The sequence below is a fragment of the Lagopus leucura genome, unplaced genomic scaffold, assembly GCF_019238085.1.
Source record: "Lagopus leucura isolate 7727_CA_CO unplaced genomic scaffold, USGS_WTPT01 Super-Scaffold_100009, whole genome shotgun sequence".
Taxonomy (NCBI): domain Eukaryota; kingdom Metazoa; phylum Chordata; class Aves; order Galliformes; family Phasianidae; genus Lagopus; species Lagopus leucura.
This window is the reverse complement of record NW_024962266.1, coordinates 28,536,451-28,557,092: the sequence shown is the minus strand read 5'-3', so window position 1 is coordinate 28,557,092 and position 20,642 is coordinate 28,536,451. Positions and strand designations below refer to the sequence as shown.

The 20,642-nt window shown below is 47.7% G+C and overlaps 1 protein-coding gene across 2 annotated transcripts in view; it reads left to right on the top strand.

The window, feature by feature from the left end:
- Window positions 1–20,642, top strand: part of NEGR1 (neuronal growth regulator 1) — a 169,405-nt gene that overhangs the window by 67,781 nt on the left and 80,982 nt on the right. For both annotated transcript variants that reach the window (XM_042873586.1, XM_042873585.1), the window contains exon 2: window positions 13,607–13,839. In XM_042873586.1, coding sequence (XP_042729520.1) covers window positions 13,607–13,839 — 233 coding nt within the window. The remainder of the gene's footprint in view (window positions 1–13,606; window positions 13,840–20,642) is intronic.

Below are 20,642 nucleotides of genomic sequence, written 5' to 3'. Positions count from 1 at the left end.
TCCACTGAAATGCCCATTATAGATAAACATGCAATCAGGCATCTGTGGCCGTGCACGAAGTCAGCCCTCCATTATCCCCCCATACACGGATAGCCATAAACACGCTTCTGTACACACAAACAGAATTTGTATTAAAAATACTGGAAATAATTAAGTCTCACTCATCCCTGGGTATAAACACGGAGTTTCACTGCAGTTAATTGGAGCTGAGTATGTGTAACAGTTGAAAGCTAGGTCATTATTTTTTACAATCGTCTGCAAATTTGTAATTTATGTGCAATTATGTAGGTAAATTCTCTGTCTTCTACTAACAGAAACAAGAAACAAAGGCCAAGCATGCTTACTTTTAAAAACTGTGAGGTTCCCCTTCCCTGCTCCCTTGGCGGTGGTTCCATCCCTCGGAGCCATGGGCAGCGGTCTCTATGATCAGACCCAGCACTGTTATTCCCACGATGTATCTGAGCTCATCATCGCTGTGCTGGTGCCCATCAACACGACAGGATGTGGCCCTGGGTGTCACCTGGGGGCTTCAGTGCTGCTCCATGCCTGCCAGCTCCTGCAGCAGCACGGCCAGCTCTCCGTCACCCCACGCCTCATCCAACTCAAGGGCAGAACACAGCAGCTTCTGAAATGTGATGATTCTGTCAATATTCTGAGTTTCGTATCTAGAGTGTCTTCCACTCCTTCATGAGTTTGCTTAGAAAGCCCTCGCTGTGATGGGGCCAGGCTCTGGGGCAGTGGCATTGCTGATGTGGTGGTTGGAGAAGTCAAGCAAGCTCTGCCATTGGCAGATGGCAATCTCTTTGATAGTAGGATTTCATGTAAGATGTATTACTTCAACAAAAAGTAGAACATATTGCAGATGCATCCACCTCACAGCAGAGAGAGGAATAATGGTGTTGGTATCTGAAAAATACCAACTGTCACTAAAATTTATACAGTTAATGAAAATAAATAGCATTTATTGCAGTAAGAGATGGGTTTGATCCATTTCTTGGTGTTTTCTGTTTCTTGTAGGCAAACAAACAAGGAAACATGGGGGTTGCATGGAGGTACCTCGGGGTTTTGCACAGCAGGAGCTGTGAGCTGGGTGCAGGGATGGCCTGGCTTTGGATTCGTCCTGTGCCCAGCCCCTAGACAGCCTCTGTTCATACATTCTTAATGGATCAGCAAATTCCTGTTAATTACCTTTCCTGTGTTATAGATCAGAGTAAATTATTGATGTTTGCCTAGTTGTTGTAAAAAAAAAAAATAAATAAATAAAATAAAAAAAAAAAGAAAAAAGGAAAAAAAAAAACCAAATCAGCAATACTTTAACACCTTATGCTGAGGATATGACTGGGCAAAAAGGAGGTAATGCCTATGCATGTTCTTTAGAAAATGTTTTCCTGCGTTATTCCGGAGTTGCAGATAGTGTTTATGAGAGACAAGTCGATTAATCTCAGATATCTGTTGCTCTCCAAGATTAATAACCTCATTCTGAGCCGTGCTATTTGTGGTGCAAATGTGTGTTTTAAAAAATACTGAGAAGAAGTAGAGCCAACATCCTGCAGCCATCCCAGCTCACCACCCCAGGCTGACTGCGTTCCTCCCGTTGCTGCAGCACATTCTTAAGCCCATGCAGCTGGTTCCTCTTGCAGCCTGCAGCAGGACTTGCAGCACCACATACAGCTGTGATTCCGCCTGTGGGGATCAGCCTTTTTTCCCTGCTTCCTTGATGAGTTGCTAGAGAATGGTCTTTGACCCTCATTCTCATATGAAGATGTGTTTGGGAGGTCGCTTTTGTTGGGGTGAACTCTCTGGTCCCATCCAGCACTTGCTGAGGCCCAGCAGCCGAGGGCTCCCCTGGAGGAGGAGTTGCTCAGTGGGTGATGCCAGAGCTGCGACTTGGTGCACACCTGAGGGCAGCGCTGCTCACTGCTCCGCGGCTCTCTGAGCATTCTCATGGTCTGTGAGCGTGGCTGCTGCATTAATAACCCAGCAGATAAAGGAAGCCCAGGAATCTAAAAATGGCACGGAGTGGGCGGGCAGATGGAGCCGTTCTGGCGAGCAGCATTCGCTGTGTTTGTCTGGGCAGGAGCAGGAAAGGTGGATCAGCAATCAGAGGCAATGTAGCTGTTTCTAATGAAGTCAGACTTCACAAATGTCATGGTGAGGTCCCACGTGGACTTTCAATTATTTCTGCCCAGGACACAGCCAGGTTTTCTGCTTGTTTGGGTGTTGTTGTTTTATTTTTTCTCTTTTCCCTGCAGTCTGAATTCAGTTCAGTTCCTTCCAGAGATACTTAATCAAAACCCATGTGGCTGTTCTTCATGCTGAAAGGCTGCCAGGCTCCGTGGGGCCATCACCCACTGCCATTCCTCATTCCCACTCTGCTCGGGGTGAGAGGGGCTGTGCCTGCTCAGTGGTTCTCGTGGGGCTCAGGGAGTTACAGAACGAAACATATTTCATCCATTAATTTAAATAAACATATATAAATACATGTGTAGATGCACGTGTGGGATGAATTTCAAACGAGATAAGGCTGCTGCATAGCTCTTTCCAGTGAAGTGTTCCCATTTCTACTCTGGGACAGTCGAAGACCGAGGGAGAGAGACCAGAATTGGGTTGGTGGCTGGGCAGCCACTGCAGGGACACAGCAGCTGGCTGCACAGCTGGCACGGCTGCTTTTCTGGCATGGCTGCATAGCTGGCACAGCTGGCACGGCTAGGTGGAGCACTGCTTTCTGTGGGACTCCTCGTGCTGCTCAGTAGTGCTTCCCACCATGTGCAGCATGTTGCCCTGCTGTGTTTGTGCTTGGCCGTGACTGATTTCAACTTCGACTTAGGCAGCCTCCTGAAAAGGTGTAGGAATCATTGTTGTTATATGATGACCAGGTAGCAATGCATGTATAGAGCAACGTAGTTAGCAGTTCAGTTATCATGTGATGTGTACATGGATGTGCGTAACGATCTGGTTACGTACACCAGATGGTCATGCAGTGCTCTATTCAGTTTTGTGCTGTGTGGTGCAGAACCCAATTGCTTGAGGTGGAGAGGAGCAAAATTCCATTCACTGGTCTGGTTGTTCACTGGGTGATTTTTGGTGCCACCTGTGCCGGCGGGACGGGGATGTGCCAAGTGCGGTTGCTGATACTTCTAATTCTAGTTCTTCAACACAGCTGCTCTCTGACCATTATGAGTCAAAACCATGCAATAAGGCGTCATTTAATGTCAAAACATACAGAGATTTGTTTGCAGCTGTTCTATAGAAATGTGATTTTTAATGCGCCGTGTATGCTTTGCAGCGTGTTACCTCACCTGTTAATGCACTCTACATTTTAATATACCACATACAGAGTTTATCAATAATTGATTCAGTTTTGAAAAGTCTATTTGTTCCGTGACACTGGAGATGTGAAATGGTTAGCTTTCAAACAACGTGGTTCTGTCATTCCGCCTCTTTTACAAGTAAAATATCAGCTAACATATTTTGAACATGAATAAGACGGCTGGATATTTTTTCAAAGGGAAAATATAAAGTGAAAAGAAAAAAGGAATTCCCACTAGTTATTACTTAAAAGCCTGTTTATGGGTAATGTGCTAAAGGAAACTACGCGGGAGCGTTTCATTCCTACACAAAGGTTATGCAAATGTTGTCAGGTTGCATCAAACTTTGCCTGGGAGCCCTCGTGCAAGCTGCAGTCATCTCAGAACAGATTCAAATGACACAAAGGATTTCTCAGGACTTACACAAATATTTGCATGTAGGTACTCACTGGATCACTGGATGGCTTTGGGGAGAGTTTGTTCATCCCTCTGCTGTGTGCTCCAGTCAGTTACTTATTTCTCCAGAAAAGAAGACCTGTAGCGAGAAATGCCTTTTTTAGCATCCCAAATGAGTGCATTTAATTTCCATGACTTTTCATGACTTGTAAGATCACTGCCTAACCCGAGCCATGGCTGTGTTGCACAATAGGTGTCAGCCTAAGGGCCTGATTCTGCGCAGGGACATCAGGCAGGCATCAGACATTGCATGCATCGCTGTGCGCAGTGCAGGGCTTGCTTCCGAGCTCTGCAGAATCCATGCTGAGCAACTGGTCACAGACAGTTGTCCATGCTGTCATAGGTTGGGGTGAGGTCTTGTCCATGCTGAGCTCAACCAGGAGCATAGAAAGAAGGCTGCCGTGTTTGCAATCCATCGCCACATCGTGGCTGCATCATGGCTGCAGTATGGCCACTAAGTTAAAGACAGGAAAACAGAGTTTCAGATTACCCGTGTAGCTTTTTACTTCCATAAAAGCTACAAGGCCAAGCACTAGGTGAAACCAGAATTTGTTCAGATTTATTTTCTTCCAGCAATTTCAAAGCCTTTTTTTTTGCTATAATTTGCCATGCTAAAAGCAAACACTTTTCTGAATCTTATCCATTATCGTAGAAGACAAATGATTTGTTTAAATTTTAAATGTGAATGATTCCAAGGGAAGACTTGGATATGGGATATATCTTGTAAGAGATGAGAATTCAAACACACCTGAGCCCACCTGAGCTTGGGGTTCTCCGCGGCACTGCAATGCATGAGCCTCACCAGCCTCACCTCCCTCCTCTGAGCACAGAGCTCATCCTCCCCTCCCGAGAGCTCCACCACAACGCGGGGTTGCAGCACAATTGGATTTCCCTGACTTTTATTTAGTACTAAGACTCCAAACAGCAGTATATCAGCTCACTACATGTTCCTAGAGGGAAGCACAGATGGAACCGTGTACCGGCCCTGATAGCAGTCACGTGAATTACTTGGTTACTATTTTGGGTGGAAAATTCTATTTTATGGAAGCCTCTGAGATTTTAAATTTTAGTTTCCTTTTGCAGTGGGATGAAAATAACTTCTCAGGTACTTCCACCGAAGTGGAAGTGGTGGAATGGCCTCTTCTGCTCGTTGCCCTTCCCCAGCATAGCAGGAGGTGTCTGTGAGTGCTGCATCCCCACAGGCGCCAGTGTCCAGAGTCAGTGCTGTGCTGAGGACACATTTTCTGCACACAGCACACAAACCACGTGCGTGCCCAGGGATGTGAACGTTTGCTTTGCTCCCGTGTGCTATGAGCAGCTCTGCAGTGTCAGTGTGACAGCAGTGAGGCCATGCATGCACGCTGTGCTGGCTACTTGTTTCCCAACTTCCGTCTCTGCTATAAAAAGATTTGCAATACCCCAATAATAAATGCATTCATCACCACATCTTCTGTAATCACTGCAGTTCCTGAGCCGCTATTTGGCACTCATTAGCTGAAACTCCCATTCACCTGTAATTTATGAGAAGCATACAATTATGTGTTATCACTACTTCAAGTGATTACTACACTGTATGTTTTTAAGATAATGGCACGAAGCACTCCGAGATGAATTGAACCTCTCCAGGTAGCTTTGCTTCTGTCATTAACTCTATTATTTTACTTAAACCGCCCTGGAGAGACCCAACCTGCAGGGCTGCTGGAAGGAGCCCTGGGCCAGCACTGATCTGATGAGGGACACAACACGGTACCCGATTACCCCCTGTCTCATGTGTCCTATTTATCTGTACAGTAGATGTTATTATAAGAAAACCCTAAAATCCAGCTTGCTTTCACTCAGTGTGAATGTTGGTTTTTATGAAGTCTAAAGTGAAAAATCGCTTATCTGAGAGAAAGGTGTGGAATGTAAAAGCTGGACATTCAGAGATCAGCTGGCAGGGTAGCAGTCCTGTCGTGTTATCCATTTCACAGCATCATGTTCTCTGTAGGAGAAATTTCTCCTGCAAAGAGCAGTGTGCCCCAGATGCAGGGGTCACCACAGAGGCATCCACTGCTCCCACACCAACAGCGGGGCTCCCCGCTTCTGACACTCCTCTCCCATAGGGAACAGCACAAAATACTGAAGACAAGGCCGTGCAGCGAATGGTTTGCTGACTGTTCCGCATGGTAGAACTCTTCTGTGTCGTTTACAGAAGTTGTTTTTCCTTTGTCACAAAAGGAGTTAATCAATCCATAGCCGAGGTGGCAGCAGTGGGCAGTGCTGGGAGTACCAAATCACACCGCTGAGCCGGGGCTGTTAGCGGCAGCGTGTCGTGCTGCGGGCAGGGCAGGGTGTGTGCAAGGCGTGCTGCTCTCTGCAGCTTTGTGCTGAAACCATCGGGCAATGAGGGCTGGGGCAGAAGGAGAGGCTTTGCTCAACTCCCTGCGCTCCGCCTGCCGGCTGTGTGCAGGGATGGGCCGGGGAACCGCGGCGCCCAACGGCGGTGTGGGCTGAGTGCAGCCTTGGTGGCACTGCGGAGCACATTGCTGCCATCCCGAGCTCACCCTTCGAGTCCTACAGTCCGAAGGGATTTCATTTAATCCTTTAATTAATCCTTCATTAGCCGCTTAATTAATAATTAATTAACCGCCCTTTTTTGTCCTAAGATCGCTTCCGTGATGCAGATAGAGACGAGCGCAGAATTAGGACAGCGTCTGCTTAAATTAATGCAAACGTTCTGAACCGTGTTTGGGAAAATATTTTGAAAGTAGAATTAAAATATTCTCACAGGAAAAAAAACAACGCAAACCACTTCTAGTTAAACAAGTCACACCGCGCTGTGCAGAACTGATCCTCTACTGGTTTTCCATCAAAGTGTTCACATGTAGAGGCTGATCCGCCCCTGCCCTGAGAGTGGTGGGGTGCTGAGCAGGCTGCCCAGAGAGGTGTGGGTGCCTCATCCCTGAGCAGGAGCTCAGGGCCGAGTGGGATGGGGCTCTGGGCAGCCTGAGCCAGGACTTCATCTGGTGGTTGGCAGGAGCTTGGTGCTCCCTGAGGTCCTTTCCAACACCGTTCTGTGGTTCTGCGGTGATGTGGGGATGTGGGACATGGTGATGTGGTGGCGATATGGTGGCCTGGCAGAGGGGGTCAGGCCTGAGCAGCATGGGTAACCAAAGCAGTGCTTGCATGTCTGCAGGGTCTTGAAGTAAAATGCTGCAAAGTTCATAAATGTTTGTTGGGAGCTGCTGGTTGTAGAGAGAAGCTGAAGTCTCCATCCATTAGATCAGCTTTGCTTTATTCCTGGCTCACCCAGTGCTGCTGCAGACACGTAGCACGTACATTTGCAATGGATTTTCTGCTTGCTGCGAGTCAACAGGGGGCAGGCAGCTCAGCACGCAGAGTGAGCTGTGCAGGAAGGAGCACTCATACAAAGCAGTCGAGTGCACCCCAACTGAGTGCTGCTGGTGTTGTTAAGCAGAAAGTACTTTTAGAGGTAACTCTGAGGCATTGCTCATACAACGGGATGCTGTTTGCTGCCACTGGGTCTGCTCTGCTGCTGCAGGATGGGGCTCTGAGGTGGGATCTCAACCCCAGCACTTCTGAGCTCCTGCCCTGCACAGCTCCTGACTGCCAGTCCCCCCACATTTCCTGCTCATCTCTTTGCATCTTTGCCCATCTGTGGCACAGCAGGCTCCCTCTGCAGGCTGTGTTCACCTCTGCATATTTCCTAAGGATTGAATGTTGTTTTGGGGGGAAAAAATATTAATCTTGCTAGGATTTAGATTTAAAAGTCCCTTCCAACTCTCAGGATTCTATGATTCTGTGACTAAAATGCTATTGGTATTTCTTGTTGTTAAACTCTTGTATGAACACGACAAAGACCTGGGGACAGCAGAGGGACCTGCGTGGGTCTGAGACTGCTCTGTAAGAACTGCAAAGCTGTAGGAGATATGGGGATGTCTAATCACAGCTGAACTGGGAAAAGAGAGCCTGTAATAACAGAATTATAGAATATCCCGAGTTGGAAGGAATCCATAAGGTTCATTGAGCCCAACTCAGTCCACCTGAGCTGTCTGTTCAGGAGTTATTCCATCAGGCAGATGCTGAGATGTTCCTCAGAGCAGCCCATGGAGAACTCAGAGCAGCCGCTCAGCAGCTCATGGATGGAGGCTCTGCAGAAGCTCTCAGCACGTCTCTGTGCCATTCCTAGGTCTGCAGCTTAGCTGCACCAATCTCACCTTCTGCTGTGCTCCTGAGCTGAACCCTGACCCACTCCCTTCCTCTGTGTTGCTCAGTTCAAAGCCAATCCCTTTTTAAAGCAGAGGAATTTTGACAATGCTGTTTTTTGCAAAGGTTTTCCTTGAATCCAAAGCATCTATAGCCCAGTCCTAAACCAGTTTCATGGGAGATGCATCAGTCAATGCACTCCCAGCCTGTGTGCCCCTGCCCTGCCACGGGGCAGCTCACACACTGCAGGATGCTCCAGGGGGAGGTTTAGCTCTGCTCTTTCAGCACCCACAGCTCTGCCTACACCTCGCCATGAGGGCTCTTCAAGCCAAGTTCTTCTTGCTCTTAAGGGAGCAGGCTGGATTCCAGGGCTTCTGGTGATTGGCATAGAAGTGTTCACAGCAGGGCTGCGGGTTACAGAGAGGCAGCCTACACCAAGGTGGGGCCTGTTGTGATCCTGAGTGTTCCTCACTGATGGGGGCTGGACTCTGTGAAGGAGCATCTCTGCGGTGCCTCCCGGCACTGTCTCTGCACTGATCCTTCTGCTGCCCAGGCCCTGGGGCTGAAGGGTTGGGGGGAGCCCTGCGTGGGGACACTGGGGGCGGTGGGTGACATGGTGACACACTGACGTGGTGATGTGCTGACATCTGAAAGGGCTGCACGGGTTGAATTCAGCTCCAGATGTATGAGCCGGTATTTAATGCACTTATCCCCGCAGCTTTGCAATTCAGGTCAAGTCAGTAATTGCACAAGAGCTGAGGATAATGGTAGCTTTCGGTCTTAATTTAATGAAGATTGTTTTGTAATTTTTAAGTACTGACAAGTGCTATCCAGATGCAGCCCTCAAAGCTTGTATTTGAGACTGCTGGAGACAAGCTGGTGTCCAGCACACCGAGATGGGGGTTTGTGTGCAGTCCCAGTGGAGCATCAGGAAGAGCTGTGTGCATGGAGATGAATGGCTCTGGGTGTTAATTACTGGGAAATGTGGCTTGAGAGCTGGGGAAGGGGGAGGCGTCACAACATAGGATGAAAAACCCTGTGCAATCGGGGCGAGAGTGTGCTTCTCCATACTTACAAATTACAGAAGATCGGCCCCATTAATAATGATTAGAAAAATACTAAAGTAGTAAAATACTTTCATCCATGTGACAGCTAGCATTAAAATCTAGTTCTTGTGCTTCCTGAGTAGAGAACTCCTGATTACAATCATCAGTTAGAAAATGAGTAGGTTTTATCCAATCTTCTATGTATAAAAATAGGAGAAATATCTTCTGAGTGCAGCTATAAATTAATCAATCCTTCTCCAAGCAACGCAAAGGCAAAAAGAGCAAAGAGCTCCTTTGCTTAAGGATTGTGGCATTTTCCTTAGTTGTGCTATGCCGCTCATATTAACTTGCAGGAATAGTCGGTGCTGTGCATAGATTGATGAGTGGCACTGTGGAGTGCTGAGCACAGAGGAAGGGGCAGGAGGGTGCTGGGCAGTGGGGCACAGCTGTGGGGCAGCTGCATGTGAGAGCAAGCTCTGCTCACACTCATCACGGCATTCTCAGGTTCGCTGAGCACTCTTTGAACTCTTTGAAAGGGAAGATAACAGCTGGACAAGGTTTTAATTTGAAGGAGGGAAGATTTTGGTTGGATGTCAGGGGGAAGTTCTTTGCTATGAGAGTGGTGAGGTGCTGGAACAGCTGCCCAGAGAGGCTGTGATGCCCCGTCCATCCCTGGAGGTGTTCAAGGCCAGGTTGGATGGGGCCCTGGGCAGCCTGGGCTGCTGTGAAATGTGGAGGTTGGTGGCCCTGCATGTGGCGGGGGGGTTGGAGCTTCATGATCCTTGGGGTCCCTTCCAACCTGGGCCACTCTGTGATTGTGAGCACTTGCACTTCTCTGAAAGGCTCCCAAGGGCAAATATTCCACAGTGCAAACCCAAGTTGTCATTTCGTAACGCTCATCTTGGCGGCTCTGGCTGTAGGCTGTGCATGCAGGGCAGCAGCTCTGCAGCAGTGCCTGCTCTGTGTGTGGGGATGTGCAGCCCTGCTGCCTACCAGCTGCTCCAGAGTTGTGCGTGCATTTGAGAAAGAAGTGAGCGGTGCACAGAAAGAGGCGCAGTTGGTTGCATTAGAAACCATTTCTGAGGTGTATCACTGGATTGCTTCTTCCATGGAGTCAGTACACGCTTCATTCTTCACACACGGTGCGTGTACCAGGCTATGTCATGTAAAGGCTATCCTGTGCAAATGGTTTCAGCCACATTCTGCAACGTGTTCAAATCACTTCTTGCACAGCGAGGGAATTCGAGTGGGTTCTGACAGAGAGAAGGGGTTGCTTTGGGCACTGAAGGATTGTAGGAGGAAGAACCTGTTCCCAAATTACCCCATTTGAATCCCATCTCTGGACCCAGTATGCTTACACACCTGACCTGCTCAATGCATTTGTAGAGAATTTGATAGATGTAGATTTGTATTTGTACAGATTTGTAGATGTAGAGAAGGGAATTTTTCTTCAAATGTGAAAATGTTCCTCAACAGCTGAAAATCAGCTCTGTCTGTTCCTTGGCTTTCATGTTTCACGCAGCAATTGTGTGCGGTGTTCTTTTTGTTAATTAGTACTACACAGAGCTTTAGCAGGTGTTTGTGTCTATCTGTGACACCTGTTCCCTGCAGGAGCACAGGCGTTAACGGACGATGCTCCTCAGTTGTTTTAGAAGGCTGTTGGACCAGGTTGGAATCCCACTGCCATCTTCATCAGCACCGCAACCATCAATGCCTGCAGCCCTTCAAGGCAGGGCACGTTGCTCCCACAGCTGGGGGGCTGCCCTCTGTGGGGGGGGATCACACATTCAGCGCATTTGTGGCTGTGTGTTTGTGCACCAGTGAGGCAGCAACGTGGAGCCGTCCCTCCAGGAGCACTGATGTAGAAGTGATGCTCCCAGCTGCTGCAGAAACACACTGCAGAGGTTCCAGGGAGCACCCGAGCTCCCCAGCTTCCCCTGGCCTGCTGCTCACTGTGATCCATTTGGCACAGAGCAGCTCCTGGCACTCTGAGCAAATCCAGATCCCTCAGATCCCTGCTGGGATTCACAGCCTTCCATGGAGCCCTCCGCCCTCAGAGGGACGCTTCCCTCTGCCACCCCCATTCATGTCTTACACATCACACACGGCTTCCATCTGAGCTGCCTGTCTATTCAGATTCCACGATGAGACCCTTAATTAAATGACTGAATAGTTATTTTTGCGATCATTTGTGAAGAATTTCAGTCCAACGCTTCTGGTTTCTTATTTCTAATGCGAATGTCACTTTTCCCATTAAACAATGCTGCCATATGCGTAAGCTACTAAATCACCATTTTCCCCTACCTAACAGTTTCCATAGTTGCACTATTTAAATGCTTTATCAAAGAGATTTACCGCATTATCTCCTTCTGTTGGATTTCCTTCATGTGAAAAATCTCTTTATCAAATAAAAATGTCCCATTAGTCTACTGCACTTTGAATTATGTTCCTTAAACTTTTAAAGTCATTTTAAAGCCTTAAGTTCTATTGTGCTCCCAGTGGTTAGCCTAAAATTTGCCTGATTCGCTTTCCTCATTTCCTTAAGTACAGATAATACAGTTATTATTTTCCAGCCACAAAGTACCGCTTTCTCTTTTTCTCCTCCACCAAACCCCCCACGCTGCTGGATTTGTGGCTTTTCACTCTCAGACCATTCCAGCTCTCTCTGCTGCCATCTCCCTTTTCTGCTCTGCCTTTTCTGTATGTTTGATGTCACCTGTATGGAAAATGGGGAGCAGATCACATCTAGGATTTGAGCCGCTCCTCCCAGCCTTGTGTTCCCTACCTGAGCTGTCGCTGTTCTCTTCTGCTCAGGTCTCATCTCCTCCCTCCTGTCCTCTTCTTAAGACCAACATTTCCGTGGCCAGGAACTGTTCTTGTGTGTGTTTTCCTTCCTATGTGAAGCATCTTTGAACATCATACAGCCATGCTGTGCTGGTGTTCCCCAGTTTTCTTCGCATTGTTGTGTTTGGTTTCTCACCTGCTGCTCCTTCAGGATTTCAGTCGCTGCTCACAGAAGTCATCCTTCTGGCTGAAGGTCAGGAATGCATCTCTAGTTCAGAAGATTCTCACTGATCCCTTGTTGCTGCCACACGGAACACGGGTTGTATGCCAGGATCTCAGGCTGGATATTAGGGGAAATTTCTTGTCCCTAACAGCACTCAGCACCAACACAGGCTTTCCAGAGGGGTGGGGATCACCGTCCCTGGGGTGTTCCAGAACCACGGGGATGTGGCATGGAGGGATGTGGGCAGTGGGCATGGGGGGAGGGCTGGGGTGAGGTCAGGGTTTTGAGAGGGCTTCTCCAACCTCAGTAATTCTGTGATTCTATGATAGTGACTCTGTCCAAGCAGTGGATAAGCAACAGCCACAACGTGCATGGGGCTGAGGAATAGCCATCAGTGCCCTTTTTGTCCCCTGCTCTCCCACCTGTCCCTGAGATCCCTAATTTCAAACAGAAGAGCCCAAAACTGTTGGGCTCCATATCACTGCACTGCCACAGCTCGCAGCAGCGCACCTCAGCCCTACGCCCAGGTGTGAGCTTTCCTTCCTGCATCCTTGGGCTCAGTGGTTGTGCTCAAGTCAAGTGCTGGCACCTGCTGCCACAGTTCTTCAGTGGCTCCTTCCTGCACAGAGCCAAAGAAGCTGCCGGATTGCGGCGCTGCCCTTGGGACTGGTCAGTGACATTCAGGGGCATCTCTGAAAGAGCATTTCTGCTCACCCAGGTGTGCAGGTGAGCGATGTGAGATGATAGGAGGTATGATCTATTTTGGAGAAAATTACAAACATTTTCTGATGCGGAGCACAAAATACTGATAACAGCAGTGCCTAATTGCCTTGGTGGAAGGTTATGCTGCCGTTACACCCAGCTTGTTGGGTTGGTGGATTTTCCTGGTCGCGTATCTATAGAAAAGATTTTCAATTAATACTGACCTTTAATACTCCAACTGGTTTTTGATTCTGGAGATGGTAGAGCAGACTGCAGATGAGGTTTCCCAGCACACCTCGTTCTCTATGTTTTCCAGCTGATTGCTTTTGGGCAGCTGGCAGTGCCTGCGCCAGTGCTGTGTTCAGACCCCGGTGTATTGGGCAGGAGTGCTGCCTCACTCCTCAGGCAGGTGTATTTTTTGTCTCTGGCTGCACTTTTTACTCGCTGGGAAAAAAAGTCCTTATGGAGGAATATTCATCAACTATAATTTAGAAAGAGAAGAATCTGTCTGGGGTGCATGTGATTGTAGGGCACTGGTATCGCTGCCCCTGATCAGAGGGACTTTGCCCTGAAAAGCAGCCTTGGTGGTAACTATTCTTATGAGTGACTATTGCACAAAACCCCAGGTAAGGCACTGTAAACAAATCACACCTACTTGTGCCAGTACCACGCCACTAATGTTCTAAATAGATTTCATGGAACTGTGCTCTGTTTTCACGTGCTCGTGGTTTTACATCGGTTTGTGAATCAACGAATGCCCCGTATGTTTTGAGGTTCAACTCCAAGACGGCGCAGCTGTTTGCAATCTAAAAATCGATAGCAGGTTAATGGTATTCAGGAAGTCTGAGTTTTCACACCTACGGTTTCCCTTTTCCCCCCAGGTGTTACTTGGAAGATGGAGCTTCCAAAGGCGCGTGGCTGAACCGCTCGAGCATTATTTTTGCTGGCAGTGACAAATGGTCAGTGGACCCTCGAGTTTCCATTGCGACAGCAAACAGGAGAGAGTACAGCCTGCAGATCCAGGACGTGGACGTGACAGATGACGGCCCCTACACCTGTTCTGTGCAAACCCAGCACACTCCCAGAACGATGCAGGTGCACCTAACTGTGCAAGGTACGTGTTTAAGCTAATTGCAAGTTGGCGTTGGGGGCGTGCTGTAAAAGCAGCACAGTTCAGTAACGAACACCAAACTGAAGACAAAGGGAGGCTGATCTTGCTGTACCAATCCGTAGCTTTTATCTCATCCACACCACAGCTTCCTCATGGAAGTACTGCCTGTCGTTAATTAGAAAAGTCCATTTATTTTCACGAGATGGTTTTCTGTTTCGAGCTGGGCTGCCAGCTTTACGCGTGGAGGTAATATTGATTGTGTTGTTCTGGGGAGAGCAATCCTTCGTTGTGATTGTCTGCATGATAGTTAATGCCCTCGCACGAGGGGCTAAGAAAATAGTTGGAAATTAATTGCATTTATAAAACATATAAACAGGAGCTTAAAATTAATTAGGCTAACTGCAGGAATATAGAGAAATAATAACTCAATAGTTAAAATATGCATAATTATTAAGCGATTGCATTTATATCTTCAGAAATGCAAAGTATAACCTAAGGCTTTAATTTATTAGTCTTTGGTGTAATCATCATTAACATTTTCTTTTGCATTTTTATGAGTGATAAAGCAATGAATATAAAACAGAGGAATTGAAATGGCAATCTCTATTAATCCATATGGCACACACACAAATGATGGGTACCTAATGCTTCTCTAACTAATTGTTCTTAACTGCCGGACCTCCGGAGCGGGGTGCTGTGTGTGTCGGCTGGACTTTGTTGGCTCTGAGGGCATTTGGTGCATGAAAAATCTCAGTGCCACCAGAAAGCCATCGCTGTGTGGTCCCCACAGAGCTCCCCAGAGACTTCTGAGTGTGCAGAGCTATGTGTGCGCTGCTCCTGGGGGCTGGGGGGCATTGGCACACAGCTGGGCTGGGAGGCTGAAGGGAAGAAGCAGCAACAGCATCAGTTATTGTTTTGGTTGTATATATACTGCATTTCTCCAAGATTATTTCTGTTTTCTGTGGTCATTTGGGCTACTTTTTTCTATCTTAGCTCCTATTTTGAGGTACCAAACAGTATGAACAGTTATCAGCTGTGCAGGGAGGGTCTTGCTGTGCACACCTGGCAGGTGGGCTGCCATCGCCTGCCCCACATGGGAAGGATCCCTCTGTGGGTCATCACAGGCTGAGCACGGGGCTGCCCAGCTCCGAGCTCTTCCCCTCGTGCTGCTCTATGCCCATGCCTCACTGCCATGTGCCGGGCTAGGAGGGCACAGGTGGAGGATTTATGCATCCTGAGAGAAGGGAGACAGAGCTGCCTGAAAGTAACAGGCTGTAAAGGGAACATCAGCTAATTGGCACTGCAGCTTGCATGTGCTTTCTTGCAGCATAGGGTTCACAGGGATGACATCATAACATTTCGTGGAGGTGGTTTTGTGTTTCCTTTTAATACCAATCATGAGTTTGTATTGAAAGATTAGAAGTGACTTCTGCTATTGGGGAAAAATAAATGAAGGGCAAAGCAGATCTTTAGCCAAAGTGGAATCATTCCATCAAAGGGCTGGGTTCCCATCTGTGCTGTGAATGAGTGATCGGCAGCAGCTCGGGAGCAGCAGATGAAATAGAACGAGCGAAGGAAAATGTAAAGGCAGCAGCACAGCCCTTTATCACTCCCCTGCCCTACAGACTGCATTCCATCGAATAACACTGAAAGAAGACCTTTTCCTGCTGAAAACAACAGAAGTGGAGGAGCCAGGGGTCGTAAATTGAATGGACGATACTTAGGTCTGATCATAAGCTCTCAAATAGGTTAAACTGCAGACTATAAAATTGTTTGCTGTGAAACCCCCACTTCAAAAGCTGTGTCCATCCAACTCAGTCTCTCTCTCTTTTTGTTCCGTTAGATCTTTACATGCACAGATGCAGTAGGTTTCATTTTGAATATCTTTTGCTCTGCTCCTTGGGCTGACAATTTCCAATCCTGTGCATCCAAGTATTTCAGAGAACCCATGCATTTTAGTGGGCAATCCAAAGCGCCCTGATTTCCTTTAGTAAAACATAGAAAGGCAAAGAGGTCCAAGCTGCAAAATGGCCAGAACCTGTCTAAGTGTGGGCACGGCTCCTGTTTTGTTGTTGGCCCCAGAGTTCAACAGATTCATCATGCCTCCATTACTTGCCTTCTGATCTGATCTGTTTTCTGGTTCATGACAGGAGCATCCCCAGGCACAGCTTTGGCTGTGTTCCCCCAAATGCTGTGCACTCACAGATTAAACCGCAGATCTCGTGCACACAGTACTGTGTCCTGGGATGTGCTCAATGGCTGTGGGCTGCAGGGAAGCAGCTGCTGTCCCATGCCTGCCCAGTGGGACGGGTGAGAGCAGAGCCTGATGGGGAATTCCACCTCTCCAGCCCCTGCTCAGGGCCCTAAGGAAACACTAAGTCAAGCTGTGGTCACTGTTACTGAGTGCTTGGGCAAAGAATTTTGTATCAAGAAAACAAACTGAGGTAACTGATAATAAAAGAAAAATCCTAACGTGTCTTTAGCCCCCATTTACATCAGAGAAAGGAAACCCAGATGAAAGGGAGGAAGATAATCCAGTTTCCTTTACTCCAGTGATCTTGTTAAATAGAAGTGAGAATTACAAAGTAATTAAATTAAAAGTTCAGAAGGTAGGAGTTTGCAATCAGCATAATCTACATCAGAGTCAGGTGCTTGATCTGCAGAGCCGTGAGCTGCGGATCACAGAGTCACAGAATGGCCAGGGTTGGAAGCCACCTCAAGGATCACGAATCTCCAGCCCCCCGCCGCATGCAGGGATGATGTCACTCTCAGCTGTTTGCTGAATTGAAGTCAAAAAATGAAATACTTCTCACCCTTACGTATTAATTGTTTAGCTACTCTGCCCGTGCACAGAGCTGACCTTTGGGGGAGGCAATGCGTGGGTCACAGTGCAGCCACCAGGAGGGCTCAGGTGGGTGGGAGATGCAAGGTGAGCCTCAGCCAGGCGCTGCTCCTGGCACCTTATGCCATCTGTGGGTATTGCCCACCATGCCCCCTGCGCACACCGGGCGTGCAGATGTCTCAGCTGTCTCCCTGAGTGCCATTTACAGATTTGGTTGGAAACCACAACCTATATTTTAAATTTATGAGTGTGTAATATTTCCAAAGTAATACTCAAGGCCTTTTTTCTGCTTAATAAACCTCTTTAATGTCCCCTAAATATTAATGTATTGATTTAGTCTTTGCAATGTTTGCAAAGTCTAATTTGTTTCTTCAGTCGGGCCAAGAGGGACCTGCGTTTGGAGTTAACGAGATAAATCTTACCCAAATTTATTTAAAGTGGGACAAAATAAATATGCAAAAGACTTCTAAACTCACATAGCAACCACTCTCCAGCTAAAACTGACAACACGTTACTCTTTGAAATTGCCAGCACTCGAGCAGGATGTCAGCTCTTGCTATAAGATTAACTCACGACTGCCAACCTCTGTTCATGGCTCGTCCCTGCCCAGCACACAGAGCAGAGGGGCTGGGAGAGTGGGATGGGAGAGCTGGCCCCACATGGAGCCGAGGTCCCATGTCCCCTTGCAGGGCTGATGGCACCAAGAAGTGCAGGATGCTCCCTTTAGGGCTTGTCCTCCTCATCCATTCATTGGATTGCTTCCACACCGATAGCTGCAGGGCCTCGTTCTCTATAAGATGTCTGTGTATGGCTTTCTGCCCTCTTTAAAAGCCTTAAATCATGGCAAGTGTTTGCACTAGCAGGTGATCTCATTTACTGGGATGTAAGTCTGGAATATTTCATCTGAAATAGAACGGGGCTCTGCCGGTCTGCAACTCGTAATTCCACATGCTGGAGCTGCTTTATGGTCACGGCTGCAGCTGAATTTCCATTATGAGCCTGAAATTTCCATCTTCTGAAATCTGCAAGCAAAGAGTAATCAACACAAAGTAATCATTTGCTCTCTGGTCCAAAGTATATTAGTTCTGATACATTTGAATTAAGCTGAATGAGCTTTTTTGTGACCTGTGAGAGTCCTGTGGAAGAGCCCGAGGTGACTTTCAGCAGGTCCTTGCAGCGTGACGCAGTGCCACAGGAAGGAGGGAAAGTAAGGGGGGAATGGGGCAAGGATGAGGAAAGAATGAAGCCTCTCTTAGTGCTGCCCAAAGCTTCGGCCCGGTGAGCTCCCACCCTACAAACACGAGATAACAGATGCAGCCAGCTGGCAGAGCTGTGCGGCACTCCAGTTGCCAAAAGAGTGATGAACCCTTCTGAAAGAAAGCTTTAAAAAGGGGGTTTTGGAAAGAAGGCAAATTCAGAACGAGAATGTATCAAAGGTGGCTGTGGCAGCTCTCCTCGGTGGGTGTCCTCTGGGGTTTAGCAGCATTACAGCAAATAGTGGGCAGATCCATGGCTTTGCATAAGGACATCTGAAGTGGATGATGAGAATAAAAGCTGCCTGGAAAGCCGTTTTGTGACTGGATTGCAGAGTTATCCCAACCTGGAAGGGACCCACAAGGGCCGTGCAGTTCAACCTCTGACCCCATGCAGCAGCATCCACAGCCCAAACCTGGCTGAGAACACTTCCAAGGGCTTGGTTCCCTCTAAGCATGTGTGTCTGATGGCCATTCCTACAGCTCTGCCACCCCTTGTCCAAATGCAGCCCCGTTATTACAACTAAAGGAAGTGGCTGCCCTGGCACAACTGAGCTGCTAATTATTTTGTTACTCATTACCATCACTGCAGCATCGCAAGCAGTTTTGGTAGTCTGTACCCTGAGTAAACAGTGTAATATTTTATTGAGCTCTCTGCTGCCTGTCACTGTGATCACTGTGATTACTGTGATTTACCTGATCCTTTCTTCATTGCATTTCCCGTTATTTCTGCTTCTGTAATTTCAGACTGTCACTTATCAGAAGAAAATAACGTGTCCCAAGCTTTAAACTTAAATTTTTCCTTGGAGCATTGTTAACAAAGACAGAAAGTTGAACAGATGTGGAAATTATCCACCTGATGTAGGTTACAGCTAGAATTATTTGGTTTTGTCTTGCAAAAAGCATTTCACCTGAATACTTAGTGAAGCGCAGCCTGGCACTTGTTTTCCTTAGATGAGTCCAGACAGTTTAGGAAATCCTTATCTTCTGCTCTGCTGAGGTTGAGATGAGGTCTTCTGCCCATTGGAGCCCACTCTGCTTTAGCAAAGCTGACATCCTCGAGGTGTTGCCAGAGTATTTCTTAAAGCTGCCTAAGTGATCCGTAGTAGAAATGTCCTTCCTCCCATCGCCATGAAAGGGTAGAAAGATCTCATGAGGAAAAGCAGATAAAGAGTGGAATATATGGAGTTTAAGAACTTCAGCCACTGTGGATTCTGCCAGAGCCACCGAGTCCTTGGTCTGGGAGGAGAAGTCTCTGCCTCAGAAGCAGCCATGGGCTGCACTGGAAAACCTGCAGCTGCTGCCTGGAATTCATAGGACCCTCAATGCATACACAGCCCCAGAGTGCAAAGTAAGGATGGGAAACTTCTCCCATTAATTACATAGGCCGTATCTCCAGATATTTGGATTGTAGTTGCAAAAGCTCCGTCCTGAAAAAGTGCATGTATTCACCGTCCTGGTCTTGGTGCATTCATATCAGGCTGCTTGGTCTATTCCAAGTCATAACAAAGCTCATTAGGATTAAGAAAGTTGCCATCCCTCCTGGGCAGCACAGAGGACTGCCCCTGGCTGCGTGTGTTGGTGCATCTCCCACTGAGCCATGGCAGGAGCTCCCTGCATTGTGTGATGGTCCAGTTAAACTGAAAACAGGAGTTGGGAATGAGCTCTTCAGTTCCCACCTCCAGTTGGCGCAGGTGTGATTCTTCCCTTTGAGTTTCCTTGGTGAGCATCTCTGCGTGCTTTTGTGAGCTCAGAACTCAAGGGGAAGGAATATTTTGTGCTGGGAGTTTGTTGGATTCGTGGCCATGAGAGAATTACTGGGAATGAACAAACATGGGGAGGGATTTGTAAAAGCACATCCTTCTGATACGGTGCTTTCCTTTTTGTATCCTCTGCAGCTTAGTTTGGGTTTTGTAGCTTAGCAAGGGAAAGAGGATGATGACGATAGCTGATGTTCTCAAGCAGCAAAATCCACCACTTGGAAGGAGCAAAATCAAATGCGTGTCTTTAAAAAGAGCTCGTGGTGTGGGTTTAGGAAACGTTCTGGGTAGGGCTGGAAAGAGCTGAAAGCAGAATCACAGGATCCTGCTGTAATACGGAATAGTAAATGTGAAAGAAAGCTCTCAGGGACAGAGCTTGAACGTTTCCTGCTTAGAAAATCTTTGTTTGAAAAAGTTTGTCTTTCATTGTATGGCTTTCATAAGGATGTAAAGAAAACTTGGCAGCTTTCATGTGTCAGAGAGCTGTGGGCCAGCAGGAACAGAGGTGATGTGACCTGAGATGCAGCACATCTCAGACTTTGGGCAACAAAGGAGCCCTCAGGTGCAGACTCACGGCCAGAAGATCCCGTTCCTAACGACCCACTGTAATCAAGTCACTGCATGGCTCATCTGGAAAGTGCCTGCATGTGATGTATGAAGCCATAACTATACCATCATTAACGAGATGCAAAAAACAGTTCAGCAGCTACTGAAAGCACGGTCTAATCTGGAATCTCTTAGCAAAAAGTTTTGAGTGTGTTTGTTAGCACCTCAGTTGGTTGTCCCATCCAGCACTCACTCGTGAGCTGAACCCACCCCATGATGGCTGGGCAGCTGCTGCTCCTCTCCAGGCAGATTCAGCAGCATCACCCAGCTGGGGCCAGCAGCCCACGCTGTCTGTCCTGCTGAGCACCCCGTTTCTCTGTGCTGGGGGCTGCATGGTGCAGCGCT